Source organism: Perna viridis, chromosome 1 (genome assembly GCF_037379345.1).
Source record: "Perna viridis isolate PV_CMFRI_1.1 ecotype Kerala chromosome 1, ASM3737934v1, whole genome shotgun sequence".
Taxonomy (NCBI): domain Eukaryota; kingdom Metazoa; phylum Mollusca; class Bivalvia; order Mytilida; family Mytilidae; genus Perna; species Perna viridis.
In genome coordinates, this window is record NC_142445.1 from 14514741 (window position 1) to 14535332 (window position 20592).

At 31.2% G+C, this 20592-nt stretch overlaps 1 protein-coding gene and 1 long non-coding RNA gene across 7 annotated transcripts in view; one reads left to right on the forward strand and one right to left on the reverse strand.

Moving 5' to 3' along the window:
• Positions 1-20592, forward strand: part of LOC148627386 (uncharacterized) — a 66543-nt gene that overhangs the window by 13147 nt on the left and 32804 nt on the right. For 4 of the 6 annotated variants that reach the window (XM_088572167.1, XM_088572150.1, XM_088572160.1 and 1 more), the window contains one exon: positions 18347-18511. In XM_088572167.1, the coding sequence (XP_088428293.1) occupies positions 18347-18511 (165 nt within the window). Of the gene's footprint in view, positions 1-7893; positions 7951-10781; positions 11026-18346; positions 18512-20592 lie in introns of those variants that run through there. The other 2 variants (XM_088572193.1, XM_088572175.1) reach the window with 2 other exon arrangements.
• On the reverse strand, positions 835-5457 carry LOC148627388 (uncharacterized). The gene is made up of 3 exons (XR_015920628.1): positions 5362-5457; positions 2932-2989; positions 835-1286 (listed from the first exon to the last, which is right to left on the reverse strand). It is a non-coding gene; the product is annotated as an uncharacterized LOC148627388 (long non-coding RNA).

Sequence of the window (20592 nt, forward strand, 5' to 3'; positions counted from 1 at the left end):
CATGGTGCTTTATTACATTGATCAGACATGCATTCATCAAAGACATATTTACCTAAAGCTTCATAATTTGGTTACAATATGTTTTAGATAAAAAATCCATTCCTAGTGGAGGAGCTTAGCAAACAAGTAATATGTTGTGTAGATCATATGAATGTAATACTGTCACAAAATTTTGTTAATGTCATTGAAATGTGGGTGTTAAGAATTATTTCACTTAAGATTTTTATTATAGATTCAAACATTCAGTCATAACCAAACCTAAACTTGATTGTTTTACCTTTCTCCACTTCCTGTTTGTGAAGATACACTGTTTGTTACACTGGTTGCAAAGTTTTGGGTATAAAGGAATCACCTTTTTCTCTCACTGTACTGTATGTTTGTTTGTTCCTGTGCCTTAGAGATAATATTCAACTAATATCCTTTAAATCAATAATTAACAAATAAATGCATTTAGGGTAAAAAAAAATATGTAAAATTGTATCTCAACCCTGGGATGAAATATGTTTTTTGTCATTTTCATATGAGGCAAGAGCTCTACACAATCTTTTTTTATATCCACAAGGTTCTGCAAATATGATCAAAATTTCAAGTAGATCAAAATCTTTGCAATACTTATGGTGTCAGCATACAGAAAATAATTCTAGAATCAAATTAAGTAGGCTGGGCATGGAAGATTTTGTATGAAGCACTCAAGTGTGGCACTGTGTACAAGGTAATACAGACCTTAACCAAACACAGTGTAGCAGACAATTTTCATGGGATGTGAATTGTTGCATATTTTAGCAGTCTGCCTAAAATTGTCAAAATGAATTCCACAAAATACTTTATCTTGGCTTAAGAACTTAGTTCACTACATGAGATCCATCAAATTTAGCAATGCCAAAATTTTTCATAAACCTTGTAATTTCCAAATTTTGCTCTCTCCAAAATACTCTGTCATACAGCATATCAATATACTTGTATATAAATAAAAAAGGAGAGTTGCAGGTTGACAGTAAACTTGGACTACTCCAGTAATGTTTAATGGCTTATTAATGAAACTATACAATGGTTAGGCATCTGGAGATCTGTAGATGAGCATGAAGCAAGATAGTCATTGCTTAGTAGTTTTGAAGGAGAGATGTGCAGTTTCTAAACTTCATTTACATACAATTTTAGTCAATTCCTCATAAAACTGTTATTTACCAGTTGTTGTGGTCTTGTACAATTTGTTTACTTTTGGAGGTTTCAAAAGACTGCAACATCATTTCAAAAAGGAGAAATTTCAGGAAGAGTTGTTGATACAACTGAAACATGAAGAATAAAAAAATAATCAGCTCCCAATAATTGTACATTTACAAGTACTTACTGAAACTATCCCCTGATATGTTTAATAGCTACAACTACATAAAATCACCTAATGCTGCAGGAAAATGTAAAAGTTCTTAGCTGCAGAAGGATAGATGCACTATTACCGAATGAAAGTAATTGGATTTTTAAGATTGGTGGAAACAAAAGAAATAGATTTAGTGTCTTTTTAATGCATCTTGAATTGTTTTAAAAGCATTTGACTTTTTGCACTGTAACTTTTTAGTGTTTTAACCACTAATGGAATATTGAAGAGCTGAGGAAAATGAGTTCTAAACTATTCTTTTGATTTGGGTTATTCAGTGGAATAAATTGGTAGATAAGAAAATTGATATCAAGTAATCATAAAATTATGTGGATGTAGGAGTAGTTTTTTTTAATTTAGCATCTGTAGAGTTAAATTTAAGGTTTTGAAAATGCAAGCTTTACTGAGCATATTGAAACCTGGAGTTTATCATCAAGAAAAAAGATAAAATTTATGCAAAGACTTCTCTAATGGTAAACCAGTTAAAATTTTGTGTTTCTTTATGAATCAGAAAAGTCATGAATATTTTCTTAAAATCTTTTGTAACTTTTCTCTTTGGCAAAATTTAATCACTTGTCTGCTGGCTGTTGATTGGAAAAGCAAAGAACTTTGACCTTTGAAATTTGTTGCTCTAAATATCCATTTTTTGCCAACTTTTTATACACTAATGTTAAGCAGAGAAGTTTCCGATTGATGTGCTTAGTGCTCTGTCATTTTCCATTGAATAATGTATATACAAATTATTACTTTTCTACCCTTAATCAATAGCTACATAACTTGTAGATTGCTCATCCTGTACTATAAATTGATGACAGATGACATATATTGCCATTTCCTAAACTATCTTATGCAGACAGAAGTTTGATAAATGAAGAAGTTCAGGATATAAAAGCCTATTGCAGACAACAAAATAATCTAGCATAACTGTTTTGTTACCAGTACTAGAACATGTTTAGTACCTATTTCCAGTATGTTACATTGATATAAATTGGCTATAAGCAACTTAAGAAATAGATTAAGGGAATGCAAAAGAACACAGAAATGACAAGGAGAAAGTGGTGTTGAAACTTATGTCAAAATCCAATATTTTTCCAATTTTTAGACAGAGTAGGTGAGGAATCAGCATTTTTTCTTTCATTTGAGCAGTTTTTGAGTTCAGATTTTTGTTACATAAGAATTTACCACTAGTGTTCGTTCTACATTCAATAGACACATGAAATAAATCGTATTTTATTGTTCATTTAGAGAAGAAATGATTGTGAAACCCCAGATCAATAGACTGTCTGTCCTGTTTGAAGAAGGCTATAATACAAGTTACTTTACCATGGGTGATAATTGCATGTCTTTTATTCCCCTTTAATGGGGTGTTTGATTTTTCAAACCATTTTCAATTGTTTGAGGGATTGACTATTGCCCTTTAATTGTTTGGGTTGGTTTTAAATGATGGGCATTTTCATTTCATTCAATAATCTGTTTCATCAAATAAAAGACCATTTTGCTCTGGATGAATTTGATATTAAGCAATCTTTAATAATGACTTGAGCAAAAAGCCTGCTTACCTGTGCCTGTTTGTCACCTGTTCTTATTTTTGCTGGAGTACCAGAAGGAGTCTAAAATCTGTAAATGTAGACCTAAGTTGTATTCTAGTGTTAAAGGATTTATTAAAAAATATGTAATTTTAAAATGAAAGAATTAGATTCTTCATGTCTTGGTCTAATGACACAGAAGTATGATCTATATATTAATTAACAGTTATATACCTGCTGGTGCCCCTTTTTAATTGGGTATCCATTGCCAGGTAGTCTCCTGGGCCTATATATTGACACCTTATTCTAAATGCTATGAGCCATACCTAAAACATCAATATTAATTGTTTATTTATGCATTAATCCATAAATGTATTATGTACCAGCAATTTCTCCTTCATGGCACACTTGAGTGCAATGTTCCATGTAGAAATTATTGACTTCTTCAGTGTACAACTGGTTGTCTATTTAAAATACATTTTACCTAGTTTTGTGGTTTAAGTCCATTATGCACACTCAGTTTGTATACAAAATAAAAGATACTTGACACCTATTTTAACCAAGCATTAAGTGATAAGAGCAGATTATTTTTTTAGACACCAGATTTACGGATATAAGGTCTGATGTATCATCATGGCAACCTGGGCCTAATTTTGTTTGTGGAACATTAAATATTTTCATAGATTTATACCACCAGTGCAAAAAATCTCTCCGAATTCAGATCTTGTAATTTCAAAAATTGTTTCACATATTCTTTTTCATGTCTGTCTGCATGATTTGAAGTCAGTTGTCGATGTGTAGGGTTATATACATCAGTTTTGCAGACGATGCCAACGGTCAGGTCATGACATTTTGAACTTACTGATTTATGACAATTACTTTGTTTAAATGAGTATTCTGTAACATGGTGTGGAATAGTTCTATAAACACTAACAATAACTTATCTACATCAAGGAATAGGGAATACTTTTTTGATAACAACATTCAACTTTCCTAATTATCTTTGCTGGTATTTCTTTATCAATGTTTAATAAATAAAAATTACATTCAGGCTTTAACAATAACTAAAAAAAAATTGGTGGGTTACTATAAAAAGTATAGTAACCATGGTAATGGAACGTCAACTGGTTCCGCTCCGTAACCATGGCAATGGAAAGTCAACTGGTTCTGCTTAAGGTTTTATAAGTCATGTGTTGGACTCTTGCTGGAATTTCCAGTTCATATGCATCATTAATTTCCTCCCTATTGAAATTGAAGTCATGAAAGTTTGTCTTTTCAGAAATAGTGGAAGCAGCATGCTGTGTTCTTGGTGTTTACCAATAAATTTTCTCTGCAACACTTGATTCTTTGCAATCATATTAAACACAGGTGAAAGCAAAACAAGATCATTTATCAATAATTGTACTCAATATTCTCCACGTTGCTTTGGGACGGCAAATTATACTACAATAAATGGATCTTTAGTAGTCCTGGAAACCTTTCTGTCGATAAACTCAAAAAGACATGCTTCAACAAGTTTTTTAAAATACAGTTCTATAGATTTTTATGCATTCAATAGCAAGTCCAAGCCCTCAAGGTGAATGGCTTTAAAGGACTGTAATTGTTTATTATAGATATTAATGAACATTTATGGATGGTTCTGGCTAAATTTTTCATAAAATGAATTCCATAAGTCAATAATGGTTATTGGTTTCTTTCTGGTATTTATTCTATGTCAGGGCTTGTTTTGACAAATTTCAATACTATATTTGAATAGAAATTTTGAAGTAATATTTGGAAAATTTTGTAATTGCATAACTAGTTTTCAGTCAATACTTAAGAAGAAAAGAATGATTTTAACCTGGTCATTCAACCATTATTAGTTGCCTTCAATACAAATCTATAAAACCCACCATTAAAAACAATGGAATTAGATTTTGAGCGGGTAGTTTACACCTGACAAGGACTTAATTGGAATTGTAACACATGCTAATCAGTGATTGGTCGAGGTAAAAATCTTGTCATTTTTTGCTGGAGTTTTGACCAATCTTTAAAGAGCGTACAGCCAAGAGCCATAAAACCAATTATCAGGCAACTAATAGGACCTAAGACTTAGATGTGATATACTGCGGGGGCTTCAGTAGTTATGTCAAGACACCAAGGTTGAGTGATTCTGTAGCATAGTATTAAAATGTGGAAAAAATCATGTCATTCATGTATTGTTGATCAAAAAGACATAAAACAGATCATAGTTGTAGGTCATAGTACATTTACACTGAGCGACATAATTCAGCCACAAGGTTAGTACTTTACATCTTTTATACATTGAGTGTAGTTATTTTTATAGTAGGAAACAACTGGTGGGGAAACTTTATATTTGTCAATTAATAACACACTATATTTTATTGCATATACATGTTAAAATTTTTAAATGACAGATTAAATGTCCCGACCTTCAAACAAAGTTACCTGCAGAGATTTTACCTGTAGTGAGGAAGCACATGGTCGTGTCTATTTCAGTATCTCGTCCATTTCCTGTATGTTCAGGTGGGTGTGTGGAGAGACCCAAATTATATGTTATTCTTGCTGTATCATTATGTAAACTATAGGTAAATATGATAGCTTAAAGGAGGAAAACTTTTGAGCATTTACCTTTATAATCATATAGAAAATATTTTATCACCTTTAACATGCAACTTTTTGAGCACTGTTATTACAAAAATACCTTGTTTAAAATTTGAATTCTAGTATTGTACTGGGTCTTTTTTCAATAAAGTTTTCTATGTTACTGAATTCCATTTATAGCAATTTTAAAATGCAAGAAAATGCATTTGTTCATATTGTCATAGAAAAAATACTGGTAAAAGTTATTGAAAAATTTTAAGTTAATGTTAACTGCATAGTAAAATATGTACTTCATGATTGTTATTTGTTGAGAGTGAGAGATGATTTGAGGAAAGTATAACCATCATATGAATGAAGCATTACTTGATTTAATGCTGTTTTAGGTTCATGTTTCTTTGTGACCTGCTGGTATAGTTACATGCATTGTATTGAAAACTAGATAAGTAAAAATTATGTTAGACATAGCTATGAACTTGCTTTGGAATTTATTGGAGCAAAGAAGCAGTGGATTTGTTGCTGTTTTTTAAAGCTCTACCAGAGGTGAATGTGTATGCATGCCTCCCATCTACACTTTGTTCTATTGATTATTACTGTGGCTGCCCTTGGTTTTCTAACACAAAGTGGAGTTTTATGTCTGCTAAACTTTGTACATTGAAACATTGTATAAAATTCTCAGAATATATGCAACTATATAAATATCCAAAATCTCTATAATCGCAATGGGTATCAGTGTTTGGTCAACATATTGTGGAATAGTAGCCTATTTAAGTGATAAGTTGAATTAATGCTGTGTATGTTGTTTAGATGATTGTGCTTGAAGCACTTTCTTGATGAAATTGATATTGTTCTGGTGTAGTTCTATATTCACCTTGTAGCTAAAATGTTATCCTTGAATCTCTTGTATTACCATTTTACACTACTGATTTAATAACTTTTTTTTATTTACTTGAGCCTGATTTAGAGGTTTTGAAGCATATATTTGTGTAACAATGCTTTTTTTAAGGGTGGGTATCTATAGTAGACCAAAAAGGGAATTAGAAAAAATGTTAGGATCATCTTTGTATTGTTCTTCTTAGATTTGTTAGTCTTAAAAATTTTAAAGGTCTGTTTCTGGACCTTATGTTTAGTAAACTATGTCAACCATATCAGCTGAAAACTTTTTACAACCAGTAGAATATTTGTTAGAACCAAGATATTGGCTGGACAATCTGTCCTGTCTAACTGGATTTGGGAGTGGCAGGGTTTTGGGCTGTTAAGGATGTTAAAAATACTGCTGTTTATCCTTATATCTTTGATCTGGAATGGTTTTGAAAGTTGTTTTGCATAAATGATATTTTTTAGAACTTTTTTTAAAAAGGAGTGCTAAGTTCTAAGAGTTACACTAGAGCTGGACTTGTTTTAAGAATTTTTTTTTCTATTTGATCTTTAATATTGCATGGAGGTAAAAAATGTATCAAACCTCCTTACCTCAGTCATGTAAAGATTAAGGCTAACTTATACATGCATTTCACTTTTCTTATTAACTTGAGTAATCAAAAGTAAAAAGGCTAACTTATACATGCATTTCACTTTTCTTATTAACTTGAGTAATCAAAAGTAAAAACAAAATCTTGTCACGATTTTTTTCCTGTAGTTCCAATACTTATTGCATGTTAACAAGACATTTCTTTAGTTTTCTCATTGCTTTGGATAGACTCCATCAAATACACATTAGCTACTCGTTTAAATTGAGTAAACATAGGCTTGGTAGTTCTGTGGGTAGATAATGGCCACTTTAATTGTTAGCCACAAATGGTCATTGAACTCTCATCATCATGTCCATTGAAGTTTGACAGGTGTATTTGTATGAAGTGTTTGTTGCTTTTATAGTTGTTATCAGTTTGTAGGGTGTTTAGGAGACGCCCACTTAGTTTCAGAGGAATTGACCTGTGTGGTGGACACAAAACCTCTGTCTACAGCTTCATTCAGTCATGAAAAATACAATCTTAATTGACGAAAAGATGGTCAGGCCTTGCAACTTGAAGATTCCTTGGTCAAGCAGTTTTGTGTCATAGATATAGTCAAATTCATTTAAATTTAACTTGTTAAGCGTTTGTTCATTTTGAGAAGTAAGTGCAATTCCAAGGAATTTAATAAGTTTTTAAGGCAGTTATCAAAATGTTACTGGCCCTTAAAAGTTAAAATTTTGTTGGTCTGCAACTAGGAACCCATTCCTTAAAAATAAACACTTCTCCATCTATAGCTAGAGAATGGATGCAAATAAATAAATCATCATTATGTTTGCTATTAATGGGAGTTAATATTGAATGTGATTGATTAGTTATGTGGGAAACATCTGTCATACTGGCTGATGGATCATATTATCTCATTTTATAAGTAAAAAATGTATTGATTGTCCTGTAATAAATGGGATTATTCAGCCTCATAAAGCCATTTAATAATACACATGTAAGTTTTCAACTTTTCTTGACCATTTTTGACTAGATTCAGTCGTACAGGTTTTGTTCATGTTTAACTGTCTTATAGCATAGCAAGTATTCAATGGAAGTAATTGTTAAAAGAATATTTTAACATACAACCTGACATGATCATGCTCTGTTGTCAGTTAAAAAAGAATTGGTTACTTTTTCTGCAACTGTTTGGGAAATGTAATTTATAAGTTGCTTCTTCATACATATACCTGTTTAAATGCAATCATATTTTTGACCAGAAGATAAGACAAGTAGTAGTAAGACATTGGTTGAAAAACTTTGAAATATTCTAAAAAGGGATTGGATATAATTCAGTTCAGTTAATACTCATTTCTGGAGTAGAAAGCTGTTAAAATGGTTCCACTATTATTGAAACCACAAGGTAAGGGAACCCAAGACAACAAACATGGTGGAAAGTTGATTATCTGAAACCCTGATCAAGACTGATGGCATCAGTAACTAGAATCTTGGTTCCCTTGATTACTCTTTTACATCTAGGTACCTTTGTCATGTTCTAACTTCTGAACAAAAGAGTAATACTCATAAGTCAGGGTTAGTAGAAGTATATGTTACTATAACAGGTTTTGCCCAAGAACAGCGACCATTCGTGGTTTTCAACGTCTAAAGTGAGAAGGTTTTTTTCAGGAAAACCATCTTAACCAATGGTAACTGAAAGTAATGTAACTAGACACAGGACATATGCTTTATCAGAAAGCTCAGAACATAGACCTTGTTCACTGATATGGTCTGCTTTTCTTAAAACTTCAACCTTATATTAGAGACAACATAATAATGCCACTGATCATTGTGTCATCTGTTCCATACATACCACTTAATATGGAGAGTTGTAGTCTTCAGGGTTTGCATTTATCAGTACTTGTACATGTATAATTATGATGCAGTACATACTAACATAAGATTTTAAACATAAAAAATTAGCATATCTATTAATTTATTTTTTAAAACATTCTTGTGGTAGAAAATTAAAGCTTGAGTCTAAAGTTGACCCATAAATTACATCTATATCAGGTAAAGACCTGTATAAATTACACAAAAAGGATAAAAACTGCTTATTTTAGAAGTGAGATCTTGAGCTGATACCCTTCAGGGTCAATTTCACCTTGTTAAGAGTGGCTTGGTGTGTAAATAAACCTTTAAAAGTTTAATCTAATAGAAATACATGTGTGAATAAGAATGGATATTTTTAATATGTATTATTTTCTAAATGATTAAATTGAACAAGAGAGGTAATATTAAGGGAATTTATTACTTAGTTATAGTTTCTTGGTAAGTTTTATTAAAACATTTAAATGTTTAAAAAAAATATCTTTATGAGTTTTTGCTACTGTATTTGGTACAAAATGACAAACATGAGCTACCTGTGTCTCTTTTATGGAGGTAAAATAATTTATTTTTATCATAAAGTTAAAAAATATTCATAAAATTGTGTTTGGGGAGTATTCAGTCCTTTCTAGTACATTCTTTAATATAATACTTATTCTGAAGGGAATTGTAAACTAGGATTATATGGTTTTAAGAGTGATTAAAGATAATCACACACTTAAAATAGAATTTAGACTTCATAACTGTAGTTTTTATTTTTTTTGCGATCTTGCAAATTAACAGTATGTTATGAAAATTTAAAGCCAAAGAAGAACTTCCGAAGAAAGACGGTGTCACTTTAATCCAAACCCAAGATTAATTTATGAAGAATATTAGCAAACCTGAAAAGGCTCCCAACTCTTTTCAGACATTCTTGGATTAACTGCTGTATTGTTATTACAAAAATCTGTTTTTCAAAGATTTTCATGACCATCTATACAGATACTTAGAAAGAGACATTAAATTATGCGTCAATTTAGTAGATAGGGCTTATTTTGAATATTACTTGATCATGTCCCTTAACCATTATGGATTCCAACTGTTTAGTTAATTGTGTCAGTGTTACAGCTGTAACATTGATTTCGTAGGCTATACATTAACAAAATTAGTTCAAACATGTAAAAGAATTACATGTATATGATAAGTATGGAATGCATTTACCATTAGGTTATTTACATTTATTGGAAATTTGTGGATGTTATATAATATGAAAAGTGCTCATTTCATTAGACCACTTTTTTCATTTGTGGAAAAAAAAGGTTTTTCTTAGGTAATGATATTGGTAGGTTGAATTAAGATAAAAAAAAATAATCATTGCAGATGTTAATGTATTTTTTAAGCTGCATAATTTACCGTACATTTAGGTAAAAGGACTATAGCTAGGTTGAGAGGTGTCAGATTAAGATAAATGTTTCTATAACAATTGTTATAAGTTATATCACAAATGTAAATATGACATCTTCCTACAAGTGGTTTCATTCAGATATCATGGTGTAAAGTTACCCTTATTAAACCCACAGAACAAATAAGAGGATTTGTTCACTTCAATGGGTTTCCCTCCAAAATATTAATCTTCAACTGACCAAATAGAAAACTTAAACAATAGAAATGGAACAACTTTATGGGACTCAGCTTAGAAGAATTCCTTTTTGGTGGTTTAACATTTTTATTTTTAATTCCAATATCGTGTAACTTGTTAACACAAGACATTTGTCAAGGAGTCTTTTCTTTGAATGATTACTCATCATAATTTTGAGCGGTAGTTTAAAAAATTGAAGGTAAGTTAATACCTTGACTGTCTACTCTATTCAAAAATTTATTTGATTTTTCAAATATCTCTCTCTAGATTAAGTTACTTTTCTATTGTTTGAATTCATGCCTTCGACAATAGGTCTTGGCAATAATGAAATCTTTTGTTTATACCTATTTTGTTGTGTTGTGTATGCTGTTAAGTATTGGTGAAAGGAAGAAAGAAAAATTAATTGTATCTAAAAAAAAAAAAAAGAAGTAATTTTGACAAGTGATAATGTATTTGAAAACAGCTTTTGCTAAAGTTAATCAAAAAGGGTATGTTGCTCCTCCTTTGGGTTTGTTCAAGCCATTGGATGATGAGGAAAAACCCAGAATTCAGTGTATTCCTAGGGACAAAATTCTGGATAAAACTCTTAAAGTAAGTGTTTTTAGATGTAAATCTGTTTCTTATTTTCTCCATTGTTTGGTCAAGAAACAAATTTAGATTTTTGTGGTTTGAGACTATTTATCTGTAAATAAGAGATAAAATTGAAATACCTGTAGGTCAGTATGAAATTAGTTTCATTTTATTGCCAGAAGTTTTCTCTTTATCCTTGTTTTAACATTCTCCCATGTCAGGGTTTTGAGTCCACCCTCGCTCCATCACTAATTCATATTTAGCAGGTATCGTCCAGCCAATTCCGAATGGTTGCTTCTCTGGACGAGAAGCACCAGTGAAAATCGATTTAACATAAAATATCTGTGGAAATGTAAACAATAATAAGAGGTAATGGACGATCCGATATAGTAACTGAAAGTTGTATGATGTCACAAATGATGTAATATGAGCAAAAATGATAATTGTAGATTCTGTTTAGAGTCTTTACTGAAAAAAAAATTTACGTTATGTGTAGCAATTTTGCAAGTTATATCAAAGACTTTCTGTTACGAGTGATTTGATTGGATTTTGGATCTGGGTTAAATTTAAGTAACTCACTAGATGGCGCTGGACGATACCCGTTAAATATGAATGAGTGATGTCAGGGGTTTGAGGGAGCGAGGGTGAACTCAAAACCCTGACTTGGGAGGATGTGTTTTAAGGGCCTGAAAATTCTATATTTCATTATATGATTTTAGGCTATGCCTATGATGGATGGAGCACAATGTCGCATTTGTGCAATGGTCTACTTTAGTGTGAACAAATTTCGTCACTTCCATCAGAATATTTTTTAGCCTTTCATAGTTCTGGTCTTACATTCTACATATAGAGGACGTTGCTCACGCTCCGTGCATGTCTGGTTTGTTTAGATTTGGTCTTAAATATCCAATAGTTATGACATTACTGCAGTTGAGCCTTTTGTTTCTTTATATTTTAAATTCAATCATTGGTCAGTCAGAAGAGTACCACTGTGGCCATTCAAAGTCCTTTGTTCTCAGCCCTTTTCTCATCAAAATAAATGAGAAGAAGCTTATTTTACCTATTTGTAGCAGGAAAGTCAGGTAATCAAGGTACTTTTTTACATTGTTTATAGCCAGATAAAATGATGTCAGGGGAAAGTTGTATTTTTATTTTTATTGATATGGCAATAGAAATGGGTAATGAGGCACACTCAGATGATAGGAGGGAGGGCCTTGGAACCAAGGATTAATTTTAGTTTTGTCGAATTATTTTCCCGTAGTTTATAGTAATCTGTTTCAAGTTGGTAAAGTACATGAATACATGACCCAAAAAAAATTACATTGAGTTGTATAATGAAAAATAATGTATGTCATATTTCTTAAAACTTTGCATACAGGTGTATCATTAGTGTCAATACGTCTTTCACGATGTTATGTGGTTGAACTACATTAGGATTTGTGTTCAATTTACATTGAATGAACAAGTGTTATTATGTAAAGAAATAAAGTTATCATAATTTTTAAGAATAGGCTATTGTTGTTTTAAGGAAGTTTTCTTTAAAAACTATGATAGGAAAGACAGTTAGATTTAAAGCAAACTAACAAAATGAACAAGTGCAGGTTTATACATGTGTCTACAAGCTTAGTATGTGTTGTAAGAAATAATTTTATGTACTCAGAAAGATATTTTGTGAACTTCACAGTTTAAAAAGGAATTGGATTAAAACTTAAGTCTTCCTCAAAGTGCACACATCATTCTGTGTACTAAGTTTATTAGAAGGTGTGCTTGGTCAAGTATACATGTATATTAGGGTTATTTTTGTGTTTTTAGTGGATGATATCAGGAAAGTAAGGAATAATTGTAATGATACCATTCATTGAAATCCCTCGGATTGCCTTCGCCTGTTTTTCTTACACTGTTAAGTAGGGTTATTGTTTATTGGACACATTTCCTGTTACAACTTACTTTTCAATTCCTACCAGGTTAAACAAATTAAGAGTGACTCAAATATTCATTTACTCTTATTTTTTTCTTGATTGGTTAAAAGTTTTTAACAATCTGAAGTTGATGATTGTTTCAATGTGATGGAAAATAATGGTTATAAGGACCCAAAATAGTGTACCCAGGTGCCCTTTGGCCATCCAATTGTTCCAAGGAGTCCTCTGAGGTGATGTAGACAACTTAGGACAAAGAGAATTCTCTAGCTCAATGAACTATAGGGCAATTTGAGACCTGGATTTGTTCAACCAGAAAAGGGCTGATAAAATCTGCACAGAGGACATATTAGTATTTCTACACAAGGACAAGTTTATTTGATAGTATTGGGGGAAGATAATACAAGTCTTTAACTTTGGTTGAAATCTTTTTTTCTTTACAAAATGTTTTCACTCAGCCAATTATGACTTGTTCATAATTTTAGTGCCCTAATATTGCTCTCCGTTGAAAAATTTGCTGAATATAACTTGACTTTTTACCTTGGATCTTTGAAATCTTTTGTAAGCAAGGGTTTTTAAAAGTTGTATATTTGGAACAAAAGAACAAATGCTGTCTGAAGTAATTTGGAACAATGGTCTTGTCAATATTGTATAAGGGACGTCCCTTATCATGCAATCCTCTATATATTTGTTCTGCAAATCAATTGATTTTTTTGTATACCTTATATTGTTAGGAGAAATAGGATGTATTTATGCACTTTGAAACAATGTGCACCTTAGTGTCTGGTAACCTGTAATAGGCTTTAGATGATACTTATTCTGTCAATTGTGTCTGTTTTTTGTTATTGTTTGGAATTAGAGTTAAGACAAAGTCGATATTCTGAAATTCAGTTGTTTTTTTGCTAATACAAGTAAGTTATTATTTAACGGTTAATTTTTATTTCAAACTTCTGCTTTTCTTGTTTCTTTCTTATGAAAACTTGACCTGTAAGTTGGACTTAAAGATGAAAGTTATACATGTCATTTCAAAATACAAGTATGAACTCATTACAAACTTAAGTGTGACTTGAAAAAGTGTTATTCTATCAACATATCTGACTAAAGTATTTATACTTAATGACCTATATGTAGTGAAATGTTATAATCATGGAATGTTAAAGAACAATATCTTGTTATCTTTAACAGATTCAATTTTTTGCTTTATTCAGTTTCTTTTAACATGTTGAGGAGTAACAAGCCTGTGTCAATTTTTTTTATGATCCAACAAAAGTTATGTTGAATTGTCTGTTCTTAAGACCTAAATGAAACGTAAAACAAAACAAAAAAAAACATCCTAAATATTTGCAAGTGGCAATTATCCTAGTTTTAATTCTAAAGAGGGAGATAATTCATCTTACTTGTGTTGCATATATTAAATTTTCAACGAAAGTATCCTTAAGCTTCTTTCGTCCATCTCTATTACTCTTGTAATAGCACAGACTGAGTATGTTTAAGTTCCTTACTCCCAAATAGTGTAGTTGTTAATAGAACCATTTTTTCTTGGAATGTGATGTGTATCTTTTTGGCAAGAGTAAGATTACTGACAGTTGACTTCTTATTTTTCATTTGCCTGTGCTATTCATATATGGTTTTTCTATACAGCAATGAAGCCCTGCTGGCCTGTTTAGACAACACTAGTATTGGTTTTGTTGCCTAGTAAGTTTTGATTAATAGCTTGCCTGGAAAATAAAAAAAAATGAAAAGTTTATTGATATCCAGCATGGCCGACCAGAATGTCCTACCCTAATAAAAATTGGAAAAACCAAACTTCTAAATTGAGATTAATTAAGCACTCAAGGTAAAGTTTCCAATATTCATTTGGAAATAATGCTGACACTGTAAGACATTATGAATTGCAAATCAAACAGGTTGTGAATGTTTTTTTTGCAATTGTTTATTCAACCATCTCGTCAAAACCAATTCATGGGAAGATTATATAGAAGTATTCTTTACTTTAAATTATTGTTGGCAAATAAAAACAATTAAGTCATTAAGTGGAAGAACTGTAATATGAAGTTTTTGATCGCCGATCTAGAAATTTAACGTGTGCTTTCTATCGATTTAGCTATTCAGCTTTTATATAGAATCTTTCTTCCATGGCATTAACAACTTTTATTTTTATACAGGAATAGTTATAAAGCTTCCTGAATGCATGAGTTTTCATAACGTCTCTAAGACGATTTTTGGCTAATGCTTTTGATGTAATCCAGCTCCCTATCTTTTTTGCTCTAATGGAAATGATTATTGACCTGTTGAAAGCGATCTCATCCAAGACTATAGTAGGTCATTGATTATACTTAATTAGCTAGGTCTTAACAAATTTTCTCTTTTATTAGTTGTATACAGGCTCTTTGGCTTTTAAACATAAAAGATTTAACACTCGATTTGACTGTTAAGGCAATTAAAGGTCGCTGAATCAAGTAAAGACTTAAACCTGACTTCAAGGTATCAAAATCCTGCCAATAGATCTATATGGGGAATGTGATTTATAGAGAGATTTGTATGGTTAATGGGCTGAGATGGTGATTTTTTTCCTATCTAATACTAAACCACAGCCATTGTTAATTTGACTTATTTGTAGGGAAAAGAGTTGTCTGATGTATAAAGCATATGCCAAAAAATAGAGAAAATAAATACTTCTGTGGGAAAATTGCTAATGAGTAAACTGCAGGAACTATACAATTATAGAATAACATGTGGGTACCACCCTGCATTCTGAGTAAGACCAACTGAATAACACACTCATTCCTCATAGCAATGCAACAAATATACAGCATTCGAACAAGAGGAATTGTGACATAAATAGTGTATGAATAAATGAGTTATCAATAATTGAAGAGAAGATACAACTGATCAGAGACCCAGACTGATTATATTCAGTTTATCTGGTCTTTGATGCAACATGATTTGGAATTACTTATTATTGATATCATGAATAAGTTATCACTTGAACAAATTAAGAAGATTTAAGGTGAAACAAGTTTTATTTTAGATTTATTACCCTAATCCTATTTGATAAATTATGTATATGCCTGACTTGCCAATTTAGGTGGATATGAAAAAATAAAGGGGTCTATGCAATTGTGCCTTTGTTTCTCTATAGAAATACCCTTCTCATAAAAATAAAAATTCCCATGTGTACAAAATTCTTGTAAGTTGAAATATAGTGCTGAATATATTTTCTTTCAGTTGACTTTATAAACCAAGGGAAATAACCCAATGCTGTAGATAATGATGAACTAGTCTTCTTTTTTTTAAATCATAACCCTATGGTTAATGATTGCCATTTGTTTACACTGAATCGTTATAACTATATAATTATTCTAAACACTGTGTCTTCCATATGTCTAACTGCCTTGAGGCTTTTTGCAATAATTGGTTAAAATGTGCAGGTATGAACTGGCATAATTTTAAAGTTATTCAGGCGTTAATTTCTACCATAAAATCATGTCATGGCATATGTTGTAGTAGAGATCATAATGTCCATATGCGTAGGTGTCAAAACATCACCAATATTGACCTGCCACAAGCCGGAAATCAATATTGTCAGGTAGAGTATGATTTATTACAAATTACTAGTTACAGAAGAAACACTGGTCATATCAGCAATGGACTTTGAATTTCTTTCTTTTTATTTTCTAATTACAAAAACTTCAGAAAAGACTACAGTTCAGATTCTACCTTTATACAAATTTTGTCAGTAGTGCTTTATTTTCATAATTCTTCTATGTAAATAGGAATTCATTAATTTGATGCAGCATCTGAGACTTATATATGTCTGTATTTGTACTGAAATATCCCATTTGATAAGACGGATGAAAATTGATTTAAGAATCCTTATGCAACAATTGAAGCCAGCGCATTGCTCAAAGCTTCTATTTGTTTTTTTTGTTTTGTTTTGTTTTTTTTTAAATGTAAAAGAGATAACAAAATACTGTCTGAATTCATATTGTATGTTTTTCCTTCTGCCTTCATGATACATTGCTGTCATATTTCGAACATACATCTTGCATTTTGACTTCTTGTTAAACAATAAATGAATTTATATTAGAAAAATCTCCATGCTTTACTGTATTCTGCAGTTGTAACCATTGTTTCCTATTACGAAACATTGACTGTTTTGACATGACATGTAAGAATTGATTTTTAGATAAAAAGGCCTTGGATCAAAACATTCATATAGGATATATTTATAGAACAAAGACTTATTGACCCTCATCTCATTCCTCATATTATGTGCGGTATGCCATTATTGATCTACATATTTCTGTATAAAAATGGTAATTCTCAAATTTATGAATAATTTATATCATCTATCAATGTATCTGAAGTTTCCGTATTATTAGCCATTGTTCTGTGTGAAACACATCATCAGCTGGGGATATTGATAGCAGTTATTAGGGAATAGGTTCTGAGACCAGCATTTTTGAAGACTTGACTTGTTGCTAGGGGTCAGAAAGGTTCAGTTAGATCAACAGTTATTTTTTCTTAATGTTGTTTTTTGACTATGTTATGAATGGAACTGTTTAGCAAAATGTCAATTTTTACAAGTATTCATTTTACTAATTGCTTTTTATTTTTAGTCTTCATTTTCTTTCAGATATTGCTTAACAACAATTATATATGCTTTTGAGTATTTTGAAGAAATGAATCTGAACTGTAGTCTTTTCTGAAGTTTTTGTAATTAGAAATATTAAAGCATGAAAATATTTTTATAAATTTGTTATCTATAACCATAGGGTCCATGATTTCCAGAGTAAAATAAGTGAGGTTAACACAATGTTATACCTACATGCATTTTTTATCATGACATATTTGGCTGTAGCTAATGTTATATCATTTGTCATGCTAAAAGGTACCATTCAAAATGACCAGAATACATTCTTGACTCTCAAGTTAAAATTCCAGGTACTAGGTGTGATTCTGTTTTCCCCTAATCTCTAAACTCTAAGGTAATGGCTTAATGTCAACAACAATGCCTTGGAACTAGCACTTGGTTCACAATAAAAATAAATTCTTGAGTATATATATATATTGTATCATCTCTTTCTCATTCCAAAGATTTTGAAGTCTCTTATACACTTCATTCTGAATAATTTATGGTACTGATATTCTTACACTACATTGGAGTATCAGTCAATCCTGTACACATTTTTTGTCTTGACTCAGGTCAAAGTTCATCAGGAATATTAAGTGGTATATTTTATTACCCATATATGTTTGTTGCAAATGCCGGAATACGTCAAGAGCTGATTAGTTGTTGAAATGGTGTATTTGTGATTGCATCTTCATGGAGTAACCATGTTTCAGTAGCTTATGCATATCTTAGTAAAACTTAATTATAGGAGTGGTGGTGAAAATATTACATGTTGATATTATATTTTCAGAGGTATGAAGATCTCTCTCAAAAATGGGACCAAGCCAAAGCTGAAGTGAGGCAAGATGATTATGAACAATTAAAACGTAAAGTTGAACTACAGCAAGAGCTTATACGCAGACAAGATACCCTAGCTGAGCAGAAAAAAACACAACAGGAACAAGAGATACAACAGGTATTAAACAATACTGCTTAAATCTTCATCTGCCCAGCTAGCAATTCTCTTGTATTTTTTGTCTGTGTGTCTGTCCATCTCCAACCAGTTTCGACCAAAACAACCTTATCAATAGGACATAATACTAATTACACATTGTACATTCACTATATGACTGATTTAATAGTCTCTTTAATGATGGTTTCCACATAAAAGATGCAACAAGCAAAATTATACCTCAAAAGGGCTAGCTTTTTTCTCCTCACCCCATTACTATATATCTGCCATATCTGTAATCATCTGTTTTTTTTCTAAATATTTACATCTTTAATTTTTTAGCTTCTCCCATTTCATGTTTGTTTTTCTCTCCCCTCAAATTATTATTTTTTTTTTGTGGCATATTTCTTTGTGGTTAAGATTTGACAAACGTTTGAAACTAGAACTGTAACAGAACATAATATTTCTTCTTTAATTTGATTTTCACAGCAATCATTTATTGAAAACAATTTGCCAAGGTTTTCAATGTGTTACTATTGTGTTCCACCCAATCAATCAGAAGAGAGAAAAACACTTCAAATCACATTTGGAATTTCATTTCAGCAATGAATTAAAAAGCATAAGAAAATTAAGTTTGCTATTGAAAATGATGGCTGCTTTTCAGAAAAATCATTTTGTCATTGGTATTATTATTGCAATGGCAATCAGAAGATTTTTGAAATAGTGCTGGTGTTGCACAGAGAGTCTAACTATGGCTCCATTCGTCTGATTTGTTCCAATCATACTTGACAATTTATTCTTACATCTGCTATAGATACAAGGTTAATCTTTCCTAGCGTAAACACAATTATTCCCTTTTCCATCTCTGCTTGGAGCAAAATGGAGTTTATTCAATGGTTAACCTATTCTGTACATATAGTGTAACAATCGCTTTGTCAACTTGATGGTTTGCTCTCATTGCAGTTTATTTGATTTTTTTTCTTTTCATTATTGTGGAATTTGAAAGATGTCTGATTAGAAAGGGAATTGAATTATATAATGTATTTGGTATTGTTAACTAAGATAGGATTTCATGAAAATGGCTGATGTAATCAAATGGTAGTATATATGTTTTGTAACTCGTGCACTGTGAATGGTAGCTAATGTTTGTTAGTTTCATTGATTTATGTGGTTATTATTTTTGTGTTTGTGCAGCATCTTCTTTTTCATTAATTTAAATGAAGAATCAACACTTTCAATAAAACTGCTGCAGTGGTCATCCTTATTTTCTGAAATATAGCTCCACTTCACAGTAGAAGGGTTGTATGGTTTTACCTGTATCCATCCTTCTTTCTGTTGGTAGAAAACAAATTCACATGTAGTTTTTGTAACACAACCACTTCTATTTGGTATGAGGCCTGTATTTAATGTTTAAGATTTGTGGTATGTCTTTTTCTTTCTATACCTGAAGTGTATTTTTTCCAGAAAATTATGGTAAATGGCAACTTTTTGTCACACTTCCCAACAATTACTATTGGCAATCTCTTGGTATGAAAAATGCAACTTCAGTTAAGGGTCCCATACTTTGTTTTTATATTTGTGGCAGGATGACTTCCTGTTAAACAACATGATGTATTTTTTAAATATTGCAGTAATTAGCATCAATTTTTTATACTCTCTAAATAATTGGTACATAACATTGACGAGGTGTCTCTTACTATCTTTACCAATTTCAAACTGTGGCATGTCTACTTTGTCTTGTTCTATTTTGTTCTTTAATTTGTTTTAATAGCTTATGTAATAAAGCTAGATGATGTTTATACAATAGCCAAGTATCAGTTTCTTAAATGCTCAGGTTACTGTCATTCTTGTTATGTTTCACACTTGTCAGTGGAGATAAGTACAGTTAGGCTTTTAGGTGTAGCGGAACTCTTCAGAAGAAAAGGTACCTCAAACTACCAGTATATTGAACTGTGTTGAAGTCAACATTAGCAGAACAATGAGTTTCCTGTGTACAAGATGAGTTTTTCCCTCTAGGACACTGGTCTCAAGTGGTGAATAGAATTTATAGAGAAAATTTGTCTAGCACCATTTGAAATCAGTGCTCCTGGATGCGGAGTAATCTA